General features: G+C 37.6%; 1 protein-coding gene across 3 annotated transcripts in view; it reads left to right on the top strand.

Moving 5' to 3' along the window:
• The window catches only part of FNDC3B (fibronectin type III domain containing 3B), a 352,029-nt gene that overhangs the window by 186,372 nt on the left and 138,880 nt on the right, over positions 1 to 26,777 (top strand). For all 3 annotated transcript variants that reach the window (XM_043473729.1, XM_043473727.1, XM_043473728.1), the window contains exons 5-6: positions 17,812 to 18,055; positions 21,112 to 21,396. In XM_043473729.1, the coding sequence (XP_043329664.1) occupies positions 17,812 to 18,055; positions 21,112 to 21,396 (529 nt within the window). The remainder of the gene's footprint in view (positions 1 to 17,811; positions 18,056 to 21,111; positions 21,397 to 26,777) is intronic.

The raw sequence follows: 26,777 nt of genomic DNA, 5'->3' as shown, positions 1-26,777 counted from the left end.
ATTTTTTGTGTGTGTGCACTTGGGCACCACATGGTCTCTTCTTGATTCTTGCCGCTTGACTTCCCAGAAAGTCAGTTGGAGGCAAACACAGTAGGGTTAGGAGGCCTCCTTCCATCGAGGTGGGTTTCACCCTCGACCATCTGATGGTGGTTTCTTCATAAAGTCTACTGCCTTAGAGACTTCCTCCCGCTGTACCCTGATTTGCTATTTGGGAGGGAAGTGTAGATTCAGTTAGCAAAAATATTAAAGGAGACATAGTTAACGTCAACAGAATCTGTGCTCTGTTCTGGTGTCCTGATTTCTCTGTAATGTGGCACAACTTGGTTGAGGTGAATTACGAATATAATGTGAGAACTTGGCTGTTTGTACTTAAATTTCTCTGAAATTGGATTATTTAAGTTAAAAAAAACAACAGTAGTTTAAAAAGAAGTGGCAATTTCAGAGGTATGTTGGAAGGAGTTTTAAAAAAAGGTAAAGCTATACCCCTATACCTGGATAAGGTTTAAGGTCTTCAGACTGCCTGGAACATGGACGTCTGGGTATACTTGAGTTTTTGTCCTCTCTCCTAGGACAATATGAACTCCTCTCTGCACTACTTCCTCCCCTGAATACCTAACTAACCAAGTCTTCCCTCCACTTTTTACCTTTGTTTTCTTTTTTTATTTCTGATTATGAAGGCATCTTATATTCATTGGCAAAAACTCTGAAAAGACAGAAAAGTGTGTAAAAAATATTTATAAGTTTAAATATAAAAATATTTAAATATATAAATATAAGTTTAAATATAAATGTTATATTTAACATTTTTTGATTACAGTCTTCCAGATTTTTTTCTTTCTCTCTCTGTCTTCTTTTAAAGTGGATCAAAAATGTGTAATTTTCTGTTTTAATGATTTTGCTAGAGTGAAAAAATTGGCAGCTACATAGGAAAATTGCTGAAGTTCAGGCAGGAATCAAAGAAGATTTATCCTTCTCTGATGTAAAAATTCACCCTTTTCTTCACTTTCTAAGCCATAGTTTAGCCACTATAATTTAATTTTTTCCACCCCTACTTTTTTTATACAAGCCAATTTGACATCTTTTTTTTTTTTTTTTTTTGGAGTAGGCAGAATATTGGCCTGTCTTTGCCCTGTTGCAAATAAATGACTTGTTTTACACAAGTCTTTGTAAATAAGGATCACTGAAAGGAGAAAAGGGGGCAGAGCAAGCCCTTGCACCAGGACCCAGGATGATGGATCACATTCACGTCACCAGTCAATTAACAGAAAAGAACAAGGAATGTAGAATTCTATTATGTCTCCCACTCATTTATTTTGAGGAAGTGTTTCATTCCTGTGAAAACAGAGTACAGTTCTCACCATTGTGATGGTTGAAATAACACCTCCTTTTATGCAGAAGGCCCATTTAAGGAGTACCAGTTACAAATTCTAGTGGAGGGAAGCTGTGATGTGCTTTTTCTTGCTAGTGGCGTTGCTGTGACTTCACTAACTGCCAAACATTTATTAGGTTTCCTAGGGAAAATAGAGAATTTTAGACCATGGTGTATTTCTGATTCTGAAAAACTTTGATAGAAAATGTAAGTAGAAAGAGGAAAAGCAGAGCTGTAGACTTACTTTCATAAAACTGATGATGGAAGTATAGTGAGACACTTTCTCAATTCAGAATTACGGCAGTGTGTGCTCAGACATGTTGGAAGAATAGTAAAAATGGAATAATTTGGATTCTGAATTGAAAAAGAGCAGGAATACTCCAATCTAAAATAAAAATTTAAAATAAAGTTGATGGAAATATTCCAAAAAAAAAAAGGAAAGAAGAAAAGTGCAAGAAACGGCCTGTAAGGCATGTGTTCAGTTTCATTTAGATTGGGCTTTCTGATCAGAAGATGGGCCCAGAGTTAAATGATCCTCAGTGGTAAGTATTATAATGTTAATAATATTGGACAGTGAAGTGTCTAAGTAAAAGAAATTATTACAGTGAAGAAAATTGAGAGCCTGAAGCACAAAGAAGATGTACAACATCTTCTTTAAGGCTGGCCATATACAGACTTCAAAGAAATGAAGAGGGTTGGAGCCAAATGTAAAACATCTTCGACTTGTCAAGAGGCAGAATGTCTTTCTGTTATTCAGTTGTGAGGAGAAAGCATCACTTAAAAAAAAAGAAGAAAAAAAATCCCCCTCCTGGCTAGACATACATAAGAATGCCCAATACTAGTCTGTCACTATCCAAAACAATTTTACTTATTAACCCCACAGTCCTTTTCCTCAATTACATGCGGCTTCCTTGTCCACATCTAGAGTTGGATGTACATTGCATTGAAGTAAAATTAAAGCTCTTTGGTTTATGAATTCTTCAACACTGCCCTCCTTTTGAGAATCGCCTATACCTGTTGTCCCATATTGCTGCCACCTTAAACTTCTGTCCCATGGCCTTTTCTCAGCTACATACTTTTGTGCCCACTATTTCTCTCTTCTTGGAGAACTCAAGAGCCCTTCTTTGTCTGACAGTTCAGTCATTCTTCTATTCAAATGCCCCTCCTCATTGTGACCCTTTTAGAACCTCCAACACAGAGATGGTTGTTTTGTTTTATTCTTTTAGCATCTTTGGTACTTCCTCCGCATCTCTGTCATGAAACACAATACATTTTATAATCATCCCCAAGAATCTTGATGCCTCATTGGGATTATATCTGAGAATCTAGAGTTCTGCCTGGTAGGTAGTAGGTACTGGATAAGTGCTTTTAAATGTAAGTGACTGGCCAAGCTGAAATAAAGTAAATATATGATAGATTCGTAGATTGGATTCAAAGATGTGCAGGTTCAAGTAGAGTAATAAAACACCTGATAGCTGGGAAATTGACAAGATCATAGTGATGTATACCTACAAGGAATGAAAAGCTCTGAATGTGGACTTAAGAGAGAGGAATGCAAAGATAATTTGGTAGCAGAAGAAATAGCGTCCTCCACAACAGCATGGGGACAACTGGTTATCCAAATGCAAAAGAATGAATTTGGACCTCTACCTCACATCATGTACAAAAATTAACTCAAAATGGATTATGGATGTAAGTGTAAGAGCTAAAACTACATAGCTCTAGGAGTAAAATTTTATAACCTTGGAGTAGGCAATGGATTCTTATATGTAACACCAAAAGCAGAAGCATCAATAGAAGACAATAGATAAATTTGACTTCATCTAGATTAAGAGTTTTTATGCTTTCAGGGTCACCATCAATAAAATGAAAAGAGAGCTCATAAATTGGGAGAAAATATATGCAAATCATATATTTTAGAAGAGACTTGTACCTAGAATATACCAGGAAATCTTACAGCTCAAGAATAAAAAGATAAAAACCCCAGTTTAAGTATGGACAAAGGATCAGAACAGACGTTTCTCCAAAAGCACTGTACAGGTGCCAAGTAGTACATTGAAAGATGGTGAGCACCAGTAACCATCAGGGAGATGCAGATCAAAACCACAGTGCAATACACGTCACACACACTGCGATGTCTTTAGTCTGAGAGACAAGTAATAACAAGTGTTGGTAAGAATATGGAACACTTGGAACCCTCCCACATTGCCTGTGAGAATGTAAAATAGTACACTGCTTTGGAAGATATTCTGGCATCTCCTCAAATGGTTAAATATAGAGTTACTATTGTTGTTGTTGTTCAGTTGCTAAGTTGTGTCTGACTCTCTGCGTCCCCATGGACTGCAGCATGCCAGGTTTCTCTGTCCCTCACCATCTCCACTGAGTCAGTGATGCCATCCAACCATCTCATCAGAGTTACCATATGACTCCGTTCTTCTACTCCTAGGTAGATATCCAAGAGGAGAGAAAGCATATATTTACACAAAAAAGCTTATATATGAATGTTCATAGCAGCATTTTTCATAATAACCCCAAAGTGAAAACAACCCAGATGTCCATCACCGTATGAATAGATATCAATAGATATCCATACAAAGGACTGTTGTTCAGCCATAAGAAGGAATGAAGTACTGATGCATGCTAAAACGTGGATGAACCTTGAAATATTACGCTAAGTGAAAGAAGCCAGACAGAAAAGCCATATACAGCATCATTCCACTTATATATAATGTACAGAATAGGCAAATCCATAGACACTGATAATAAATTCGTTGTTGCCAGAAGCTGGGGAAGAGAGTATTAGGAAGTTCCTGCTAATGGGTATGGCATTCTTTTTGGGATCATGATGATGTTCTGGAAATAAATAATGGTAATGGTCACTCAACTCTGAATATACTAAAAACCAGCTGAATCAGACACTTTAAAAGAATGGATTGGTGGTATGTAAATTATATCTCAAAGCTGTTACAAAAGGGAAGGGGGAGATAGTGACTAGTCCTAATTATTAATCAGCAAACAATGGCACAGCTGGGAAAAATGGTCCAGCCTGTGTTGCTGCCTGGGTTGATGATGGTAATAGTACTATGTATGGTCTGCTCAATGCTTTATTTGCATCTCTAGTTTTCACCATCCTAACTTTACATATGAGGAAGCTAAGACCCTGAGTTGAATCAGGATTGCAACACAGGCATTTCTGAATTTACTGACCGTTTTGCCACTATGATATGATCTCAAAGTTAGCGACAGAGCCTCCTTTGATGGATACACAGTTTACCCTTAAATAAAGATGTGGAGAACTGTACAGACTCAGTTATACTTGGATTTTTTTCAGTACTCGATACTCAGTACTGCACAATCTGTGGTTGGTTGACTCTGTGAATGAGGATATGGATAAGGCGAGCTGATTTTAAATTATTTGTGGACTCTTGACTGTGAGGAGGGTCAGTGCCGCTAACACCCACCTTGTTTAAGGATTAACTGTGTTTGCTTCACGTTACATTGCTTTCTGACAGTGGGAGTGTGGATGTCTGCTTGTACATCTCCAGTACTGAAACACCAGCTATTCATGCATGAGATGGTCCATTATTGTAAGGAAATTGAAGAGGGAGGCACGTAAATGATGAAAGAAGTGTTAAAGATGTTACAGAAGTCACTCTAAACTGAGCCAATGGAGAAATTCTTGGTTGTAGAATTCATTCCATACTTTAGTAGCTAAAAGTGCTTTAAAGACTGATTGGTAAACTTGATCAAATTGACAAAATACTGATGTCAGTATTGAGCAGATGGTCTTAAAGAAAGAGACATTTGGAGCTGAAAAGACAGCTCTGCTCCAGTGTACAGTCAACAGCACAGCCTGTGTTTTCTGAGGTTGAGAAGGACTGAACCTGTGGTCCTTAGAGATAATATAGACTAGGGCAGGAGATGAGTGGAATCTTGTCTGAGATAGTAGGCTTATTTCTGTTGTTGTCATGTGTGTGTGTGTGGCGGGGGTGTTGTGCTTTACTTTTTGGTGGAAGCCTGGGGGAGCTTTGAGGAAATTATAATCTGACCTTTAAAACTTGAGGGAAAATACAGGCTAAGAAAAAAATTTTTTTCCCACATCTATGAGGAAGTGAATTTATGTGAGAGAGAATTTAGTCTTATCACACTCATTATTATTTCCATTATGGAAAAGCATTTGTTAGTGTGATTAGGGTTGAAACTATGGGAAAACCGGGTGAACTGGGAAGATCATGGACATTACTTGAAAAACCTGTCTTTGTATGGCTACTTCCCGTGTGACTTTTACAAATTCTTTCACCACAAAGGTGAATACCTACCTGATGTGGTAGAGGGAAGAATTAAGAGAAATGCTATGTGAACTGTGCAGTCCACGCTGGGCAGTTCACTAAGTGGTAGTTATTAGAATGAAGAAGCCTGTTAAAGCAATTTCAATGAAAGTTTGGCAGAATTTGCCTTCCCCAATACATATTGAGATCACGCCATATGAAGCAAATTTTTCCTTTCATTGTATACTTGCCCCGGTTTTTCTTAAATTTTTTAACCTCATCATTAACTTTTGAAGAATTTATATATAAAAATTTCTTAAGCAGATGCCATGAGTGTAATTTTCCATGCTTCCATAGTAATTTATGAAACATTTTCAAAAGTTAATAGGGGAAAATTTCATGTAGACCCCCAGATTTAAAAAGCATATGAAGAGAAAAAGTGAAACATTCAAGTTAATGTTCCATCATTTGAGAAACCACGCTTCTTTTTCCAGATTAATTGGTAGAACCTAAAAACTTAAAAGAGTAGTCAAAATAAGTATTTCTGTTGTTATAGCAGAAGTACACACTTCACCTCCTTCCATTGTTTTGAGGATTAGTTAATGGGTAGTTACCTGTTGAAAGTATACATATTCCATTTCTCTTGACTGAAGGGAGACAAGAAATCCATTTAAAAACATGTTTAAAGTTTGGTTTGGTTGGTCATTCTCCAATGAGGCTTGTTTCCAGAGTTGGCCAGAAATCAGCGTCCTTTGGAGAAACAGTGGGGTCTGTAGTTGGAAGCCATGGAATGCTTTCCCCCATATTGTTCAGCCAAATCTGAGCTATTAACATTTAGCCTCAGTGCTTCCATTTGGTAAGTACGACCTGGTGTTAGACTAATGCCCTCCTTCATCCTCAACACAGTAAAAATGATGATCAGAACGGAGCATGAGGCATTGATTGCCCTGTACCTGGGCAGACCAGGAATCAGACCCACTTGGCAACCAGTAATAAGAAAATTGAAATCTCTTTTAAGACTTTGAATCTTCAGAAGCATTGATTTTTCTCTTGGAAGTTAGGAAAATGTCTCACAGTCAACAATGTGTGTGCGTGCTGGGAGGGTCTGTGGAAAAGAGCAGAGGACGTATGTATCCCTTCTGTTTTAGTTTCTATCATCAGCAGATTTACAGTGACTTTAGTTTTTATTTTATGCCTTATTTTGTTTGAGGAGTGATTACAGACAAGGTTGGCAATGCTGAATTAAAAGAGATGTACCCTCCCCTCTGAGCATTGTGCATGTTCCTCTGTCTCCTTGTTCTGCATTTTCTCTTAGATTTCTTTCCTTTGTTCCTGAGATCCTGGCATTGTGACCTAATAGAACGCAGGATTATTAGGAGATGAAATGTGAGCCCAGGTAGGGTTCTGCATCCAGCTGCCTGTGTGATTTTAGGAATATTTTAAGTTATCTGTTTGGGTGTTTTACTTGTTTGTTTACTTGCCCTTTGTTGGTCTTCCTTCCTTTTAGCATTTAAATGCTTCAAGACCAGGGACCTCTGTGTCCTGTTCATCACTGTATCTTCAGTTCCCTGAAAGGTGTCAAGCACATGCTTAGCATCTATCAAAATTTGTCTGACTTTTGGAGTCATTTTTATCTTTGGGAGGGAGGAGGGCAAAGGAAGGTGTTTGAGGATCTCTGAGATTGTTTTCTAATCTAAAATTAGGTGATTCTCCTCTACTGTTCATACTGCTCCTTAAGAAGAGACCAAGAGAACATATAAGTTTCCATAAGCAGTCACAACAGTGGGGCAGGCTTTTGGGAAATTTAGCATTTTATTGAGTAGGATGCTATTCCTCACTTCTATAGAAAAATGATAGTGATTTGATTGTTGATTTTCATGATGATAATATTGAGAAGCTATCACATCTGCAGATGACTTCTAAATCATTAAAAGGATTAAATTATGTACATTAACTTATATTTTATTTTATTACATGATTATTGTAGTCTGTCTTTCCAAATTAGTAACCCAAGTATGTAACAACTTTTCTTAGATAATCACCTCTGCCCAACCTTTGGGCACAAAACTTAACCAAGGTTAACAGGTTGTATTCCTACACATTCTTTGAAACTCATCATGTTTATAAACTTGGATGTATAGTACGATTATTTTGCTTTATAATAAATATCTGATTATCAACAGCACAGATTCTTAATCATTTCTTGTGCCATGGGACCCACTGCCAGATTGTTGAAGCATTTTTAAGTGTAAAATATAAAATTCATACATACAGTCTAGAACAACCTACCTGTGTTTCTGTGGATATAAATGTGTCTGAGAAGCTGGACTGCAAAGATGCGATTGGCGATGTTTTCTCTGCGGATCAGTGGAGAGGCGTGAGGAATAGGAGCAGTTATTCCTGAAGATTCCTTTGTTGATAGTTCTACGAATATCTTTTTTAAAAATTGAAGTGTAGTTGATTTACAATGTTGTGTTGATTCCTGATGTGCGGCAAGGTGATTCAGTTACACACACACACACACTCATGTATATGTACATTTTAAATAGTCTTTTCCATTATGGCTTATCTCAGGATATTAAATATAATGCCCTGTGCTATACAGTAGAACCTTGTTTATTATTAATATCTTAAAGGCAACTCAGTTTGGCACAAATTAAAGCATGAGGTTACTACTTACTGTTTATCTGCTGACAAATATTCCTGTTCCTCCAAACAAGAGATACCATATAGTCTGATAGAACTATTTGTTCCATTTTATTCATTGAAACTCTTATGGTTATAACTCTTCTCACTTGTCCAGGGTTCTTACAAATACTAGGAGTGTTAGAACTTTTTGGAACTTTTTGGTCTTTAGGTGGCAATATACAGTAAAATATGATAGAAAAGGCACAACACTTCCAGTCACAGTAGTTGGGTATGAATCTTGTCACCCACTTAGCTGGCCTTGGGTTAATTGCTCCTGAAGATTCTTCATCTAGAATTTAGGACTGTGATATTGCCCACATCAGAGGATCTTCTGAGGGTTATGTGAATTATGTGCCGAGCATTTTATACATTATTATGTTGCTTAGTTCTCTGCCTCTCTGCCCCTCAAGCTGGGGTAGCTGAGGTTTGATAAGATGGACCTGGCACCAGCTGAGGACCCAACCCCAGTTCTGTGGTTCATAAGATGGGTTTCAAACTTTGCTGGGCTTCTTTCTTAATGTGGAAGTAATTAATCAATTACTGCATTGTCCCCTCAACTACATTACATCCTTTACTGAAGTAGTTGGATTAAAAGAGATACCACTGTAGATGTACTTGTTTCCATCCTCCTCTCCAGTCCTCAATGATTTTGGTTATAAATCATTTATATATGACCTAGTTGTGCTCTTTTTTCCAGATTAAAGATATATGTACATGTGAGGGGTTTTTGTATAACAGTGTTGGTGTACATAAGGCTAGTAGAGTGAGGCTTGCCATTTATGAGGTTATCTCCTTACACTGTCCACCTGTGGACAAGCCTCTCTGTACGAGTCATGCTCCACAACACTGAAGACAGTGAGCCACTTCAGTTCCTTCAACTCGGGATGCCGCCGTGCAGCAACCTCGGATGTGTCATCTGGATCTAACCATGACGCAGTGGTCTGTACCTTAGCCGTTGCTTGAAGTTGGCACGTGCATTAAAAATTATTCACCAATGGAAAATTTAAGGTTTCCAGATATAAGTGAGTGTGTGGGTAAAATGTTTGGGGAATTGTTATTCATTCATGAATCACCTTGTTACTTAAAACCTGAAGTTTGGTTACCTATGAAGCATATGAAATTGGTTGTTTCCTTAACCATTGGCAAAAACTCTTTCAGAAAAGTGGAATTTTCAAGGAACTTTTTTTTCACTCTTGATTCAAAGAGGATATTGATTATCTGCATCTACTCTGCAGGATAATCCTTTGATATTATATAAAAGGCTTTTAAAAACCTAGAAATATCACTGATAATTTATTTTTCCATTCTGCTACAAAAACAATCATGCTGAGTGGCAAAAGGAGCTGGTTCTAAACCTAGAGGGTTTATCGTCTCAGAACATTCACACTGGAAAGAGCAGATAGTATTTCATCAGTGTTTGGCTGTAACAGATGTGAAGAGAAAGGAGATTGAGAAGTAATATTTGATGTTTTCAACCACAGTCGTAATCATTAAATTTGAAAACACAGAAAAGTCGGGAGATTTGGGAAATTCATTGAATCCTGCCGTGTTTTGAAGTCAGATAACTTCTTCTATAAGATAGAACCACTGCTTGGCTCCTGCAAATCTTTGGTTGCCCTTTGAATATTCCGTTATCCTAATTTTCACTTTCTTCTAAGGCACTTGGTGATGTTGGTAGGAGTCTCATCCATAGCATCAGAAAAGGGCTTGGGCTAGGGAGAGTACAGCCCTTACATTTCAAGTTTCTAACCTTCATGAAGAACAAACTTGCTTTTCCTCTTTTGTTATGTTTACTATATTAGAAAATGCAGAGTGAGGAGTCAGTGCAAGAAAGGAAGGGTGAAAAATAACACTTTTCATTCCTGGTTAGTGATGAATAAAATAAAACCACTCAGCTGCCTTTGGATTTGAAGTATAACTTACATGAGAAATGTGTAAATTTTCTGTGTCTCTCTTATAGTAAAACCATACTTATTTAAAACAAGAGTGTCAGGGATAACAGATCTGGAATTAATTGAGTTTAGATTATCTAAAATTTTAGAGTATGATGTCAGGTATTTACCTGAGTTATGGGGAGAGATTGATTTTGATAAAGAATGTGCTGGATAACAACTCTTACTGTCGTTTAGTTGCTAAGTTGTGTCCGACTCTTTTGCAACCCCATGAACTGTAGCCTGTCAGGCTTTCCTATCCATGAGATGTCCCAGGAAAGAACACTGGAGTGGGTAGCCATTTCCTTCTCTAAGGGATCTTTCTAACCCAGGAATCGAACCTACAGCTCTTGCATTGAAGGCTGATTCTTCACTGCTGAGCCACCAGGGAAGCCCAATAATAACTGTTGCTAGACATTAAATGTAAGAGATAAGCTTTTTTTTTTTGCTTGCTTTTTCATTCATTTGTTCGTTAGCCAACTTATATTGAGAACCTCCTGTATGCCTGGGTATTTTGAGGGACTTGAAGTTGGTGGGAGAGACAGATCTGTAATCAGTGCTGCAGAGATGCTGATGGTGGGGTGAGCACCAGTCTGGCCAGGAGAAGCCTCGATGGTTTGTCTGCCTGTTCCTCTGTCTATGCAGCTGTTTCATGTTGCCCAACCTTTCCTTCTCCTTGTTCACTGCTCAGTTACCAGAATGGCCTGGGAACTCGCTTCAAGTATGTTGGCTACCATTAGGAAGTGAGCATGAACCCAACTTTTACAAACTCATTTGGTCCCACTTTTCTGTATGCAGCATCTCACTCAGGCAAGCCAGACTTACATGCTAACTGCATGCATGTGGGCTCACATGTATCCACATGCAGTCTGTTCTGCCCGCATCTCGGATCATCACTGGTCCTTGGGGCAGCCTTTAAACATTTTTCTTTTGCCTCCTACCATTGAAGCTCTTCTTTTGATTCCTGTTGCTTGCAGTGCAGAAGTAGGAGAGAGTTTAAGGAATTGAGAAGTTAATTGAAATTCCTGTGGAGCATATTTCAGATCAGTAAGGGGAGGAACTACCTTCTCTATTAACTAGAGAAAAGATTGTCAAAACATAAATGTTTTTAAGAGATCCATTTTAGTTCTTAGACTCAAAACTGTACCCACCACCCCCAGCTCTCTGACTTTATGTGAGTTAGCTTAACTTTACTGAGCTTCATTCCTTTTCTCTCTCAAATGAGGATAACTGTATTTGCCTCCCAGGATTGTTGGGAGGATTTAGTGAGGTGGTAATATTAATAGTAGTAATGGCTAGGGAAGTTTTTTCCTACTGTGTATCAGTTACCATTCTAGGACTTGAACACTGAGTAGCATTATGTCAGGTAGAAGGTATTAAAGCAGAGCAGCAGGTATTCAGTAAATATTATTTGTATCTTGAATCCTTTCACATCTCTTCATAACCTATTTCTAACAGTTCATTATTTACATGTTTATTTTGCAGCATACTCAACTTTGCTCTACATAATGAAAACTTTGGAGTATAGACCAGGATGTAAATCTGGTTCACTAGTTGAACTAAGTGTATATGTTAATCTTGCTGTGCCTTGGTTTTCTCATGTGCCACAGGGATCTAATATCTATTTCTCCAGGAGTTAAGAAAGTTAACTGAGATAAATGCACCCGGCAGACCACAGGCACAGGCTGTGACCTGCGTTCCCCTCTGCCTCCCTGCTGCTCACGTTGGCGCTCCCTCTTGCTATTGCCCCCAGCCTATCTCATTTTGTTTCAATGATTTTCTTGGTTGTGCTTCTAAAAGACACTGGTGCAAGGAAAGCAAACATTCTCCCTCTTTAACCTTTAGTGCCTTATTTTCTGGCCTCTCATCCATGTGTCTAGGCCACAGGATAACCAAGACTACTAGGCACGTACAGGTTTCTCAATAAATACTTACTGAACAGAATAAAAGGACATGATAAAGACTCCAATTACCTGCTGTTTGCCATCAAACTTTCTTCCTTAGCTAGAGGAAAAGTGGCTGGGTGGTTCTACCCAGAAGGATAGTGAAAGTGAAAATCGCTGTCTTGTCTGACTCTTTGCGGACCCCATGGACAGTCCATGGAATTCTCCAGGCCAAGATATTGGAGTGGGTAGCTGTTCCCTTCTCCAGGAGATCTTCCCAACCTAGGGGTCGAACCCAGGTCTCCCGTACTGTGGGCAGATTCTTTACCAGCTGAGCCACCAGGGAAGCCCAAGAATACTGGAGTGGGTAGCCTATCCCTTCTCCAGGGAATCTTCCCAACCCAGGAATCGAACCAGGGTCTGCTGCATTGCAGGCAGATTCTTTACCAGCTGAGCTACCAGGGAAGCCTGTCCAGGAGGAATTAAATGCATTACTATTAAAAGAGAATTGTGGGGTTTTGTTTTTTTTTTTTTGGGTGGGGGGATGTTTGTTTTTTCTGTTGTTGCTTTTAAGCAGACAAGGCTGGTAGAACTTATGATAGGAGGCTCTGTTAGGTGGTATATTAATTTGCTCAGGCCATCATAACAATGTACCATAGACTGAGTGGCTTAAACAGAAATTACTTCCTTGCAATCCCTGAGGCTATCAATTTGTTTTCTTTTAAGGCCTCTCTTCTTGGCTTGTAGCTGGCCTTTTTCCTTTGCTGTCCTCACATGGTCTTCTCTCTGCCTGTCGGTGTCCTAATTTCCTTTTTTTAAAAGGATATCAGTCATATTGGATTAGGACCCACCCATCTGACCACATTTTACTATAATTACTTTGTTACAGGCCTTATCACCAGATATAGTTACATGTGAGGTACTGGGTGGTTGGGACTTAGTTATATGAATTGGTGGGGGTCAGGGCAGAGTATACATAATTCATCCTTTAAGAGGTGGCAACCTGAGGACCTAGCACAGTGATTTTTTCCAAGGGTCTGTGCCTGTCTGGAGAAGGTGAGTGTTCTGTTGAGTCATAGCTCTAGAAAAAAATTCTAGATGACGAATACTTGGTCCTGATATCTAGGAAAAAAAAAAATACTTTGTCCTGATTTCTGAATAGAACTCACTAGGACTCAGCCTGATTTTTCTTTTTCTTTTTAGGCTGACTAGAGAAGTCAATATTTAGCACCTATTTTTTTCTCACCTTTTGAATATCCAGTGCTTAGCTTATAGTCTGTATCAGGAAATAGTTGTTGAATTGAATACCAGTGATTTGCCTGTATGCAGAGGCAACATGGCTGAGGAAATTATCACAGTTTCATTCACCCCAAAAGGAAACGTCTTGTCTTTTCCATGGTCTTTTATGGAGATTGAAGGCACATTTTTATGGTCTCAGGATTCTTAGACTGAACTCTTTCTAATGTCTACATTCTTCTGCTACAGTAGTATATTTCTTTATAAACCATAATATTTATGGCCACTGTTCCCTGAGTTGCTTATTATGTTGTGCATTATTTTTGCTCCTCAGACTTTTTTATTCTTTGCAAGAACGTAGGCCTAATTTCCGTAGACATAGATCTCAAAACTGATTTGCTAACTAAATATGCTACAGTTTGTGTTATGGAAGAACAATAAATAAAATATTCAGCATAATTTTTTTTTAATTTTTGTTTTTAGTTATTTCAGAATATTCCATTTCTTAAAAATATTTTTAGTCATAAGACCTTGATTGGTTAAGGGAGTATCCCATTACAAAAGTATCCCGTTACACATGTACATGTAAATAGACTTTTTTCACAAACACCACAGAATAATTTACGATAATTAAACATGGGGCTATGAAATAGTTTTCATATATGCCAGCAATTTGTGGTTTCAAAAAGCTACTTCTCTAACTGGAAATCCATTTTTTGATGAAGAAAAGTAATTTATATTTCAGATTTATTAATTTTTGTAATTAGTGGAAATATTTATTCTTATAAAATATAGTAGTAAAAAGATAATGTTTCATCTGTTTTCTTTTTACTTTTTCTTTTCCCTTCCTTGACTAGAATTCTTTCTTTTGTTAGTGCTGTTTCCTCAATTTGTTTTTCTTTAAGTGCTTTAACAAGTCAAAAACCATATGATAAAATGAAAATTATTTCTCTTCCTTCTAACTACTCCTGTTTACCAGCCGGGGTTGTTCTTCACATTTAGTAAGAGCCCTGTTCTTTTACTACCTCAGTCAATTGTGTATGGGCTGCTTGTTCATTCTAAGAATGCTTGATCATTCTGAAATAAGGAAGGTTGTAAGTTTCTAGAAAACAAATACTTCTGTGGACCTTCCATTGTCTAGCACAGGGCTGAATCAAGGTTTCATGAAAGAGGGACATCTAGAACATGCCCTACTCTTTTCTTAATAGCTAGTGGCAAAGTAGAAGGAAAAAAGACACTATAGAATAAATGTTGATATCAGATGGTAAGAAAAACCCATATTTATACTAAAATTGTACAGATGTGCTACCATATTCATGCTCTGCATTTTAGACAAACTAGAAGTTGCTTGAAATAAATAAATGGAACCTAATCAAACTTACAAGCTTTTGCACAGCAGAGGAAACCATAAACAAAACACAAGGACAATCTGTGAAAGGGGAGAAAATATTTGAAAATGTTGCAATCTAAGCTTAATTTCTAAAGAAAGGAAACCAATTTAAAAAGGGGGGGGGAGAAGACCTAAATAGACTTTTCTCCAAAGACATACAGATGGCCAAAAGACACATGAAAAGATGCTCAGCATCACTAATTATTAGAGAAATGCAAATCAGAACTACAAAAAAGTATCACCACACACTGGTCAGAATGACCGTCGTTAAAAAGTCTACAAATAACAAATGCTAGAGAGGGTGTGGAGAAAAGGGAACCCTCCTACACTGTTGGTGGGAATGTAAATTGGTGCAGCTACTATGGAAAATAGAGTGGATGATTCCTTAAAAAACTAAAAATAGAGTTGCCGTATGATCCAGCAGTCCTGTTCGTAGGCATATATCTGAAGAAAACTCTTAATTCGAGGAAATAACATGTATCCCAGTGTACATAATAGCACTATTTATGGTAGCCAAGACATGGAAACAACATAAATGTCCATTCACTGATGAATGGATAAAGAAAATGTAGTGTGTGTGTGTGTATAATACACATACATACAGTGAAATACTATTCAGCCATAAACAATGAAATAATGCCATTTGCACCAATATAAATGGACCTAGAGATTATCATACTAAGTGAAGTAAGCCAGAGAGGACAAATATATGATATCACTTATATGTGCAATCTAAAATAGGATACAGTTGAACTTATTTATAAAACAGAAGCAGACTCAGACATAGAAAACAAACGTGTGATTACAAAAGGGGGAAAGTGACAGGATGAAGGGAGATGAATGAGGATTTTGGGATCAGCAGATAACAAACTACTATCTATAAAATAAACAACAAAATCCTACTGTATGGCACCAGGAACTATATTCAATATTCTATAATAAACCGTAGGGAGAAAGAATGTATATATATACTGTGCTTCCATGGGGGTCCACGTGGTAATGCATCTGCCTGCAGTCTGGGAGACTCGAGTTTGATCCCTGGGTCAGGAAACATCCCCTGGAAAAGGGGGTGGCTACCTACTCCAGTATTCTTGCCTGGAGAATTCCATGAACAAAGGAGTCTGGCGGGCTGTAGTCCACGAAATCTCAAAGAGTTGGACATGACTGAGTGACCAACACACATATATATTCATAGATTCATACACTGTATAGTTGACTCACTTTGCTATATACCAGAATCTAATACATTACAAATCAACTATACTTTAAAAAAAAGATGCTTTGATAATTATTAGTGTATACATTAGAGAATTTCTAGTGTCATGGTTTAAGCACCATTTCACATATACCTATAACTTAGCAACCTAAATAAGGCTAATGTGATTAGCTTGCCAAGGAGAGGTTATATTTAATAAAGAATATGTAAAAAGCTACATCCTGAGCTTTAGTAGGGAGTATGACTCAGAATCTTAGTTTTATGGAGTTAATGTTGCTTTATTAATGAGCTAACATAGTAAATTCTGAAGGTATTATGTTAATCAGTTCATTAATAAACAAATATTTTTGTTTTCTTAACATAAAGATTAATGGATATTAATTAAAATTAAACCTATTTTGTACATTAAAGTACAGACTAATAATGTTGATAAACTTGTCATTTTGTCTCAAGCAGTACTTTAAAAAGCAAAGCTTAGTATAATTTTTTTTGTTAGAATGTTTTTAGACATGATTAAGTCACTTTATTTTGGCCCCTAATCAGCCTCCTAAGGTGTAATGAGAAATCTATTTCAATATACAAGTTTAATCTTCAGTATTCTTGTTTGTTTAAGCAGAACTTTCTGTCAGTGGATGTGCCTGATTGTCTTAAGCTTGTTTAGCCCACCTGGTCTCTTTGGAAGCCCAGTCCCAGGTTCCATGTTCACTCTCGAGCCATCATTGTCTTCTTCTTTGCAGGGCCCTCACACAGGGCTCACAGGCTTCTACCTGTCCCAGCCTTACCAGTTCTGTGAGGTCCCTGAAGCCTCCTCTGATTCTGCCATTTCATGCTCTTGTTCTCTGTACCCCACAGCTTTGCCTTTGGATTACGGTTTCTGTCGCAGTATTTCATGTCTTGCATCTCAACAAAATTGTTTGCTCCTAGAACAGATAGCATGCAGTTGGCCACAGAGCCAGTAAATACTGGCATTGTACTGCCTTGTGTTATTTTCCTTGGTTGAATTTTTAAAAAATCACTTGAAGAAAGTATGGATAGAAAGTTGATAGGCTCATTCTGCCCATAACAAGTCCCTGGTCATAATGTCCCCTTCACAACCCCTGGGACGTCATCTGGACATCTTGGGAGCAAAAGGTGTCCTTCTTGATTTGGGATTGCTCAAGTGTTTGATAAGTGGGGATCCCCTCCTTTCATCCACAAACTTGGTTCCAGATTAAATGACCTTTCGGTACCATTATAGTTTCTGAAGCTATAGTTTGTAAAGCCAACCTCTCTTGGTTTCTTAAAGCTGCAGTGTCATGGAACTATACTTGATAAAGCAGGTGTGGGGTTGGGTGTTGTTGGGCAGATAATGGAAGCTCAGACCTCTAAAGCATATTTATGTGACCCAGAACATCTCTTCTTTCTGGAAAACTACCAGTTGAATAATGTTATTTCTAAAATTCATTTTACTAGTTGTATTTTTTTGTTGTTGTTTAGTCACTAAATCTTATCCAGCTCTTCATGACTCCATGAACTATAGCCCACCAGACTCCTCTGTCTATGGAATTCTTCAGGCGAGAATAGTGGAGTAGGTTACCATTTCCTTCTCCAGGGATCTTCCTGACCCAGGGCTTGAACCTAGGTCTCCTGCATTGCAGGTGGATTCTTTAGCACTGAGCCACCAGGGAAGCCCAGCTAGTTGAATCAGAGAACCAGAATTCAACATGCACTATTTTTCCCCCTATAGAGAAGAGAAGATTAAAGTTAAGGAGGGAAGCAATTAAGTACTATCTACACTCACAGAATATTTGCTAATAATACATACTATATTCTTTTTGTCGTTTTCCCTAGGTGATTGAAGACAATACTGGAGTCCGCCGGGTGGTGGTCACACCCCAATCTCCTGAGTGTTACCCCCCAAGCTACCCCTCGGCCATGTCTCCAACCCATCATCTACCCCCCTACCTGACTCACCACCCACATTTTATCCATAACTCACACACAGCGTACTACCCACCTGTTACTGGACCTGGAGATATGCCACCTCAGTTCTTTCCTCAGCATCATCTTCCTCCCACAATATACAGTGAGCAAGGTGAGTCAATTGCTGGCATCTGGAGCTGTTGGAACTGCTTACAAAACTGAAGTAGCTTTAGAGAGCCATAGAGCCTTTGTTTCTTCTGCAATAAGCATGGTAGAGGAGGATCTATCTGCTGTGTAAAGTTCATTGGAAATTCCTAGCTTTCTTTGTCCTCAAGTTATATCTTGGGACTCTATTTTTTCAAATTCTGTCCCCATCCCACCCCACAGAGCGCAGGTAGTGGGCAAGCCACTTCTTATTTCAGGAAAGAGGCAGTAATCTATCATATGTTTCCATGTCCTGTTAACATATTTTTATATGAGAGTGGCCTGAGCCAGAGCTGCAGCACATTAGTTCTTAGGCATCCATACGGTCAAGCGGTAGAAGGGAAATTACAAACGATTTTGTGCCGCATTTCCAATGATAGAAGACTGTGAGGTCTCAGTAACCTTTGAGTTTCCTGGATGCTCTTTTGCAATCTTGGCAGAACTCAAAATCCTCTCACTGTTGACACGGTCTTCCTGAGTGCTGTTTTTAGTTTGAGAATAGCTATTAGTGCAGCCACAGTTTCACTGTTTGTTAGGCAGATACTTACCTTGAAATGAAGAGAGTCTCAGAGATATCGGCATTATGTCTTGTTAGTTTTGGCCTTGGTATTGGTTTAATCTGAAGCCCTTCTCTGTCAAAATGGATACTAAGAAACCAGATAAGTGAGGGTAAAATGAGACTTTAAACACTAGAACTTTGCAAAGTAATTTTCTTCTGTGTCTGACTATGAATTGCTTCAAACATTTATTATGTTGGTTTACAGATAAAGTGTATGGGAAATGTCTTCTTATTTTGGAGGATGTTATTACCTTACTTTCATTGATTTTATATATATATAATATATATATATTTGTATATATATAAAATATATATATGTGGCTATTTTAAGTGAAATTATCAGTATCCTATTTTAACTTAGGGATAGAATTTAATTTTTTTTTTTTTTTCGCAGTAGCATTTAGAAAGAAATTTAATATAATTCAAAAGGCTTAAATGCTATTATAATAGGGTACAGAGAGGTGACAGCAAAAGACGAAATCAATACTTTAAATGCATAGAGGCATCAATAACTTCCTATTGCTGTAGTCTTCTTGCCTAGTAACATAACACTCCAGAACATCAGACACTGGGCATATTACATGAAAATATTTTGATAAAAACTGAAAAATTTCAGTTAGTTAAGAACAGTTTTTAAAAACATATTCAGTACTCATACAATACTCTTTAAATGTTTGAGTACTTGTCAGTTTTCTAGTTGGGTCTGAGCTTAATGACAGTGTGAAAAGCCTTGGCTGTTGACTCATTACTTGATGAAGAGTGTATGACCTGCTTTATTTTAGCAGTCTTTAGTAGCATGCCACACAATTACTGTTTTGTGAATGGTGTCTTTTGTAATTTTACACAATAGTATGATTTAAGTTATTAGAATTAAGCAAAAAAAAAAACCCTTTTCTTCATTGAATTAGGGTGTTTTGATTTATTTTCATTAAAATAACACAGAACAATAATGTAAAATAAATGAAAGTGCTGTCTTCATTGATTCCTAATTAAACAGAAAACAAAAATCTTTTGCTTTATAAATAAAAAGCCTTTTATATGTTCTTGTACCTTAGTTCTCAGTGTGTGTGCACCTAAAAGTAATTGAGACATTTAGTTTCCCAAACTGTATGCATTTTTAAAGTTCTTGATGTTTTAAAATATTACTCAACCAGTACTCATGGTGAATATTTTAAGTCTCACGTGTAATATCTTGAGATATTTAAAGCCTTTACCATTCTTTTTCTGTGTTTAAACATAATTTACTTGGGCATGCACTCTGTGAATAGAATTGTGTTTCTCTAGTAAAAATTGGTTATCTTGTAAAGATTTGCTTTTTTAAGGTCTTCCTCAAGCTATGTGAACAGAAAGAAAATGAAAAGTGGAGCTTTACCATTCAACAGTTGAAACGTCGGTTGTTCAGTTATGTAGGGTGACTTTACATTGCTGATGTGCCTAGAACAGTGCTGGTTTAGGTCTTGTGTCCAGATAAGTAATTGGAAGTGTTCCCTAGTTACCCTCAGAAGTACCCGGATTTGGATGGTAATTTATATGATCCCTCTGTGCATGTGGAGCCTTTTTTTTTTGTTATAAACATGTAAAGACCCAGTATCTGTGTTCTGTATTATCATTTTTATTAGTATCTAAATATGATTTTTAATTGCTTTAAAAATTTAATTTTAAAATAGGTGTTTCCTCCTCAGATCTTAAGATTATTTCACAGGCTTCCATTTTCTTCTGAGCCATGTAAAAATGTGGATAGTGAAGCCAGGTGACATTCTACTGGTCGGAGTGTCTTGTCTGCTGATTACCGCAGAATACAAGTTTAAGACAATAGATGGTTATGTCTGGCGCCAGGTTGCAAAGGTGGCTTATATGTAGCTCTATAATCTCTTGAACATTTCCCTTAATTCTGTGAGCTTTGATTATTTTTAATGGAAATTTCTCATCTCTTCATTATAGTAGATTTTGTTCAAATGTTGGCTGTTCTAGATGGCACAAATAACCTCTTATATGCTTGTTGCTGTATATTTTCCAGTAGAAATATTCTGTCTCTAAGGATAAGCATACATTTAAATGTTTTGATTCTGAGGACTTATTACTTAAGGGGATATTTGTTTGTTAATTTTTTGTAGATTGCAACTACTAAGAACAATTGACAGGCAGAATCAAGCTTAATTATATGTTCAACTAGAATATGAACTCTTGATAGAAAAGACTCTTTAATATTTTCCTTAATCTCTGGAACATTTCTGAACACACAATATAATTTTTTTAAATGATTAATTATTCCTTTATTGGTTAGAAATGAATGGGAGTATTTTAAACAGGTATAATATGCATACCACTCTCTTAAAAATATTTTATACTGTATGTACTGTAAAATATGTTAACTTCTTCCTTCAGGAGACAGGTCATTTGACTATGTAAGACTTTATTGTTGAAGATGTAGACTGAGTTTGCGTTTCTCCTAACCGTTCTTTTAGAAATCATACCACTCTATGGAATGTCGAGTTACATCACCCGAGAAGACCAGTATAGCAAACCTCCGCACAAAAAGCTGAAAGACCGCCAGATTGACCGCCAGAATCGCCTCAACAGCCCTCCTTCTTCCATCTACAAGAGCAGCTGCACCACCGTGTACAACGGCTACGGCAAGGCCCACAGCGGCGGCGGCGGCGGCGGCGGCGGCAGCGGCGGCGGGCCGGGCGTCAAGAAAGCGGAGCGGCGGGCGAGAAGCAGCCCAAAGGCGAGTGATGCAGACTTGCAAGGTAATGTTCAGAGAAGTTTGCCATCAAGAGTGAATTATGAGTTTTACAGAAGTTTATATCATGGCAGTTGGTCTTTCTTCTGGGAATGATGGGGTAGACCTTCTCTTTATCTTTGCTTAGCAAGAACAGGATATTGTATCACCTCTTTTTTATTACTGCTTCATGGCAGAAATATTATTTCTTTGGCCACGTGGGCCATGTAACAGTCTACTTAATCTCAGTAACAACTCTCTGAAAGTGTTTTCACATTGGCTTACTTCTGTTGTTTCATTAACTAGACAGATGTGGAAGAGAGTCTAAGTAAAAACAAATGTAGGGCTAGTTTAAATCTCTGCATAATTATACCTCGTAAAACCAGATGTAATTAATTCTATACTGTAGTAAAATTTATCGTCTTGTAAGGCAGTGTATTTCTGGCTTCCTCATTAGTCATTGTTGAATGCCACCTTTGGCATCTTGAATGAAGTATTCATAGACCAAGAATGAGAAGGAAGAAGTAGTGTCACCATGTCCAGATAGAGAGATATTAGCTCAAAGGGCATGTTGGGTTTTTTTTTTTTTTTTTTTTTTTTTGTAGATTAATTTTGTGGCTGTAGATCAGTTAATTTGGGGAAGAAGGTATGTATGTTGTAAATGATGTTTTTAGATGAGATTTAGACACAACCTGTTCTTAACGCCACAGGAGTGAAAAACATGCCTTTTATATGGGTATATGTAGAAGATTGACTTAAGGGAAGACAAAGAAGAACATTTTGATAAGTTAGGTGAGATTACAGATGTAGATAAACAAAGACATGTAAAAGACAAGGTCAGAACTGATTATAATATGGTTAAATATATTCCTTCCTTTTTGGACCTCAACCAGGTAGAAAAAGGCACTGTGTATGTGAGAATATGTTTGTGAATGAAAACTAATTAGTGTGTGGTTAATTGTGTAGGGAAGAGTGGCCTCTGTCAGGGCTGAGGAAAATTAGGTAAAACCAGACTTCAGTATCAGCATTTCACCCCATGTTATTTACATGAGTGAACTGTAGCATGAAAAAGAGTAATAATAAGATATAGTGAAAAGTGAACAGTAATTTCTCGGAGTGAAATGAATTATAGATGCCTTTCATTTTGTTTTTTATTCTTTTCTGTATTTTCCAAGTTATATTTAATTATCATGCATTATTATAGCAATTATTAAGCAAAGCATAAATAAGTATATAAGAGAAACCCAAGATTGAAGAGGCTTTTAAACAGCTCCTGGAGGAAAGTACTATGTCTATTATATAGAGTAAGTTTTAGTTAGATGATACTATAATTTTTAAGTTTGAAATTCAGATATTAGCAATGTTGTAATTTTAAATCATGGCATGTAAAATAGTTCATACACATACACACAAACACACAAAATTAGAAATAGGTTTACCTAAGGAGAATTTTAGTCTATAGAAAAGAGAAAAAGAATGTATTAGCTGTCTTCAGAGAGCTTACCAAGTCTGAATACCTTGATTACTTGATTCATTCTTTAATAATTTTTGCCCTGCCTTGTATCAGAAAAGATTTAAGACAGGTGACATAGATAAATATAATACAGATAAGTAAAATAAATTTAAGAAGATCTAAGAGGCTGAGAGATTGTAAGAGAAGGTAAATAAGATGGAGGAGGGTTGAGGTTAGCATACAAAATTAATGTATTATGAATTAACTGCTGCAAAAGTAAGTACCTTCCTTATGTATGCAATTATTTCATTTTGTATATACTTAAATATGTAAGCTACCCTATTTTTTAATATCCTATTATAGCTATTAGATAAAAAATGGATTTGCATTGAAATCAACACTGAAATGCTTGTTAATGTACATATGTTTATAGGCATTTTGTCGTTTTATCTTCTGACAGAGAATATAATTATTCTGAGCACCTCAAACTCGTTGCTTTTGTGTAGAAAACATGTTACCGTGTTGCTAACAGTGAGATTACTCTTGCTGTGGCCTTTTAGAAGTGTGTGTTTCACAATGAAAGGAGAAAATATTTTTCTCTCACCTTCAGTTCAAGTGCAATGTGTTACCCTTGTTCTCATCACACTATTTGCCTCCTCAGAATCAGTCCAAGTGCTACTCTCCAGGTGGTTTGACCATGAAACATAAATCAGATGGAGTATTATCTTATGTACTCTAGCTCATTCCAGTAAGGATCTGAGGGAGTTTACATGTTGTATAAGATGCTCAACATCACTCATTATTAGAGAAATGCAAATCAAAACCACAATGAGGTACCATTACACGCCAGTCAGGATGGCTGCTATCCAAAAGTCTACAAGCAATAAATGCTGGAGAGGGTGTGGAGAAAAGGGAACCCTCTTACACTGTTGGTGGGAATGCAAACTAGTACAGCCGCTGTGGAGAACAGTGTGGAGATTTCTTAAAAAACCTGAAATAGAACTGCCATATGACCCAGCAATCCCACTTCTGGGCATACACACTGAGGAAACCAGATCTGAAAGAGACACATGCACCCCAATGTTCATCGCAGCACTGTTTATAATAGCCAGGACATGGAAGCAACCTAGATGCCCATCAGCAGATGAATGGATAAGGAAGCTGTGGTACATATACACCATGGAATATTACTCAGCCATTAAAAAGAATTCATTTGAACCAGTCCTAATGAGATGGATGAAACTGGAGCCCATTATACAGAGTGAAGTAAGCCAGAAAGATAAAGAACATTACAGCATACTAACACATATATATGGAATTTAGAAAGGTGATAACGATAACCCTATATGCAAAACAGAAAAAGAGACACAGAAATACAGAACAGACTTTTGAACTCTGTGGGAGAATGTGAGGGTGGGATATTTCAAAAGAACAGCATGTATACTATCTATGGTGAAACAGATCACCAGCCCAGGTGTGATGCATGAGACAAGTGCTCCGGCCTGGTGCACTGGGAAGACCCAGAGGAATCGGGTGGAGAGGGAGGTGGGAGGGGGGATCGGGATTGGGAATACATGTAAATCCATGGCTGATTCATATCAATGTATGACAAAACCCACTGGAAAAAAAAAAAAATAAAAAAAAAAAAGAAATATGTATTTACCCAAATGAATTGAAAATTTATATCCTGACCCCCCAAAATGCACATGTATGTTTAGAGCAACTTTACTCATAAGTGCCAAAACTTGGAAGCAACCAGAATGTCCTTCAGTAAGTAAATGGATAGATAAATTGGTATATCCAGACATGGAATATTACTCTGCACTGAAAAGAAATGAGCGGTCTAGCTATGAATGACATGGAGCCACCTTAAATATGCATTACTAAGTAAAACAAGCAAGTCTGAAAGGGCTACATAAAGTATGATTCCAATTACCTGATAGGAAAAGGCAAAATTATGGAGATGATAAGAAGATCTACAGTTGTCAGAGATTGGAGGAGGGGAGGGATGCATAAGCCAAGCACAGAGGATTTGAGGGCAGTGAAACTACTCCGTCTGGTACTGTAACAGTAGGCTTACATCATATACATTTGTCAAAACCCATACAGTGTACAACACTAAGAGTTACATGTACGCTGATGTAAACTATGGCCCTGGTGGTGGTGATGTCAGTATACATCAGTTGTAACAAATGTACTGCTCTGGCGTGGATTCTGATAGGTGGGAGAGAATACATGTATTTGGGGGTGGGGTGTACCCAAGTGTTCTTTGTAGCTGCTCAGTTTTACTCTGCAACTAAATCGTCTGTAAAAATTAGTGTATAAAAAAATATCTCAGGAAACTGAGGACAAATAAAAGGAAGATATGAGGAACGTTGTACATAAAAGAATCCTGCAGAGTGGCCTAATGTTGTTGTTTAGTCACTCAGTCCTGTCGACTCTTTGCAACCCCATGGACTGCAGCACACCAGGCTTCTCTGTTCATCCCCATCTCTCAGAATTTCTTCAAACTCCTGTCCACTGAGTTAGTGATGCCATCCATCCATCTTGTCCTCTGTTGCCCCCTTTTCCTCCCGCCTTCAATCTTTCCCAGCATCAGGGTCTTTTCCAGTGAGTCAGCTCTTCCCATCAGGTGGCCAGAGTATTGGAGCTTCAGCATCTGTCCTTCCAGTGAATATTAAGGGTTGATTTCTTTCAGGATTAACTGGTTCATTCTCCTTGCAGTCCAAGGGACTCTCAAGAGTCTTCTCCAGCACCACAGTTCAAAAGCATCAATTCTTTGGTGCTCAGCCTTCTTTATGGTCCAACTCTTAACATCCGAACTTGACTACTGGAAAAACCAGTAAGGCTCTAGAGCAGTCAATGAAAAAGAAGTAGATGTTTTTCTGGAATTCTCTTGCTTTTTTCTATGATCCAACAGATGTTGGCAATTTGATCTCTGGTTCCTCTGCCTTTTCTAAATCCAGCTTGTATATCTGGAAGTTCTCAGTTCACATACTGTCGAAGACTAGCTTGAACAATTTTATATGTCATCTCTTTGGCTTTGAGCCTCCAGGTTGTCCAAGCAAAGAGGGAATCATGAATCAGGTGGAGTAAAACACCAACAAAACTCCTATTGTTTGTGGAGTCCATTATAATGTTTATAATGGTTCAGCCCTGTGGGCCTCAGAATGTGGTTGTTGGCTAAAAGGATCCCACAATTCTTCTGCTTTCTTTTAAGTGAGAACATTCTCCCAGAGCATCTTTTTCCTTGAATATACAACAATTGACTTCTGTACCTGGGAAATACATCTTTCAGATAATTCATAAGTTCAGGTAATTCATACAATGCCATCTGATTAATATTATTGACCTGTTTACATTCATATGTCATTTGCACATGATTATGTTTTATACTTAGCCTTGAAGTGCAGCTTGTGGTATTATTTTTCTACGTTCTACTTAAGATGCCCACATTGCCAGAGAAGGCCAACCTTTTTTCCTCAGAATTCCCTAGCTTTTGAGGGAGTCTGCTTGTTACTAGCACCTTTCTACCACTTAGGAAATAACAAGTGTAAAAGGAAAAGGGCAAACTTCAAATTTGTACCTGGTCCTGTGATAGAGAAGCAAACACACTATATTAACCTAAAGAAATCAACACATTAAAAAGACAGAGATACGTTAATTACTCTCTTGAATGCTGGTTTTCTTGGTTGACTGTACTTCAGAAACACCAATGGGACTTGCAAAAAATGCAGACCCCCTCAACCTCATTTGAGATCTGCTCAACCAGAATCTCTTCACTTGATCTGGCTTGCTGTTTTTGATCAAACCTCCACTGAGAATGGTGACCAGCAAGATAGAGAACTGCTGCTGCTGCTAATACTTAGTAAATATTTGTAGAAAGAGTCCTGTGTACTTAACTGCTCTCTTGGCTTCTACTCTGCAGCCAACCCCTCTGTTCATTTACTGGTACT

The sequence above is a fragment of the Cervus canadensis genome, chromosome 7, assembly GCF_019320065.1.
Source record: "Cervus canadensis isolate Bull #8, Minnesota chromosome 7, ASM1932006v1, whole genome shotgun sequence".
NCBI lineage: Eukaryota > Metazoa > Chordata > Mammalia > Artiodactyla > Cervidae > Cervus > Cervus canadensis.
The sequence above is the reverse complement of the archived record's forward strand: the minus strand, read 5'-3'. Positions and strand labels throughout refer to the sequence as shown.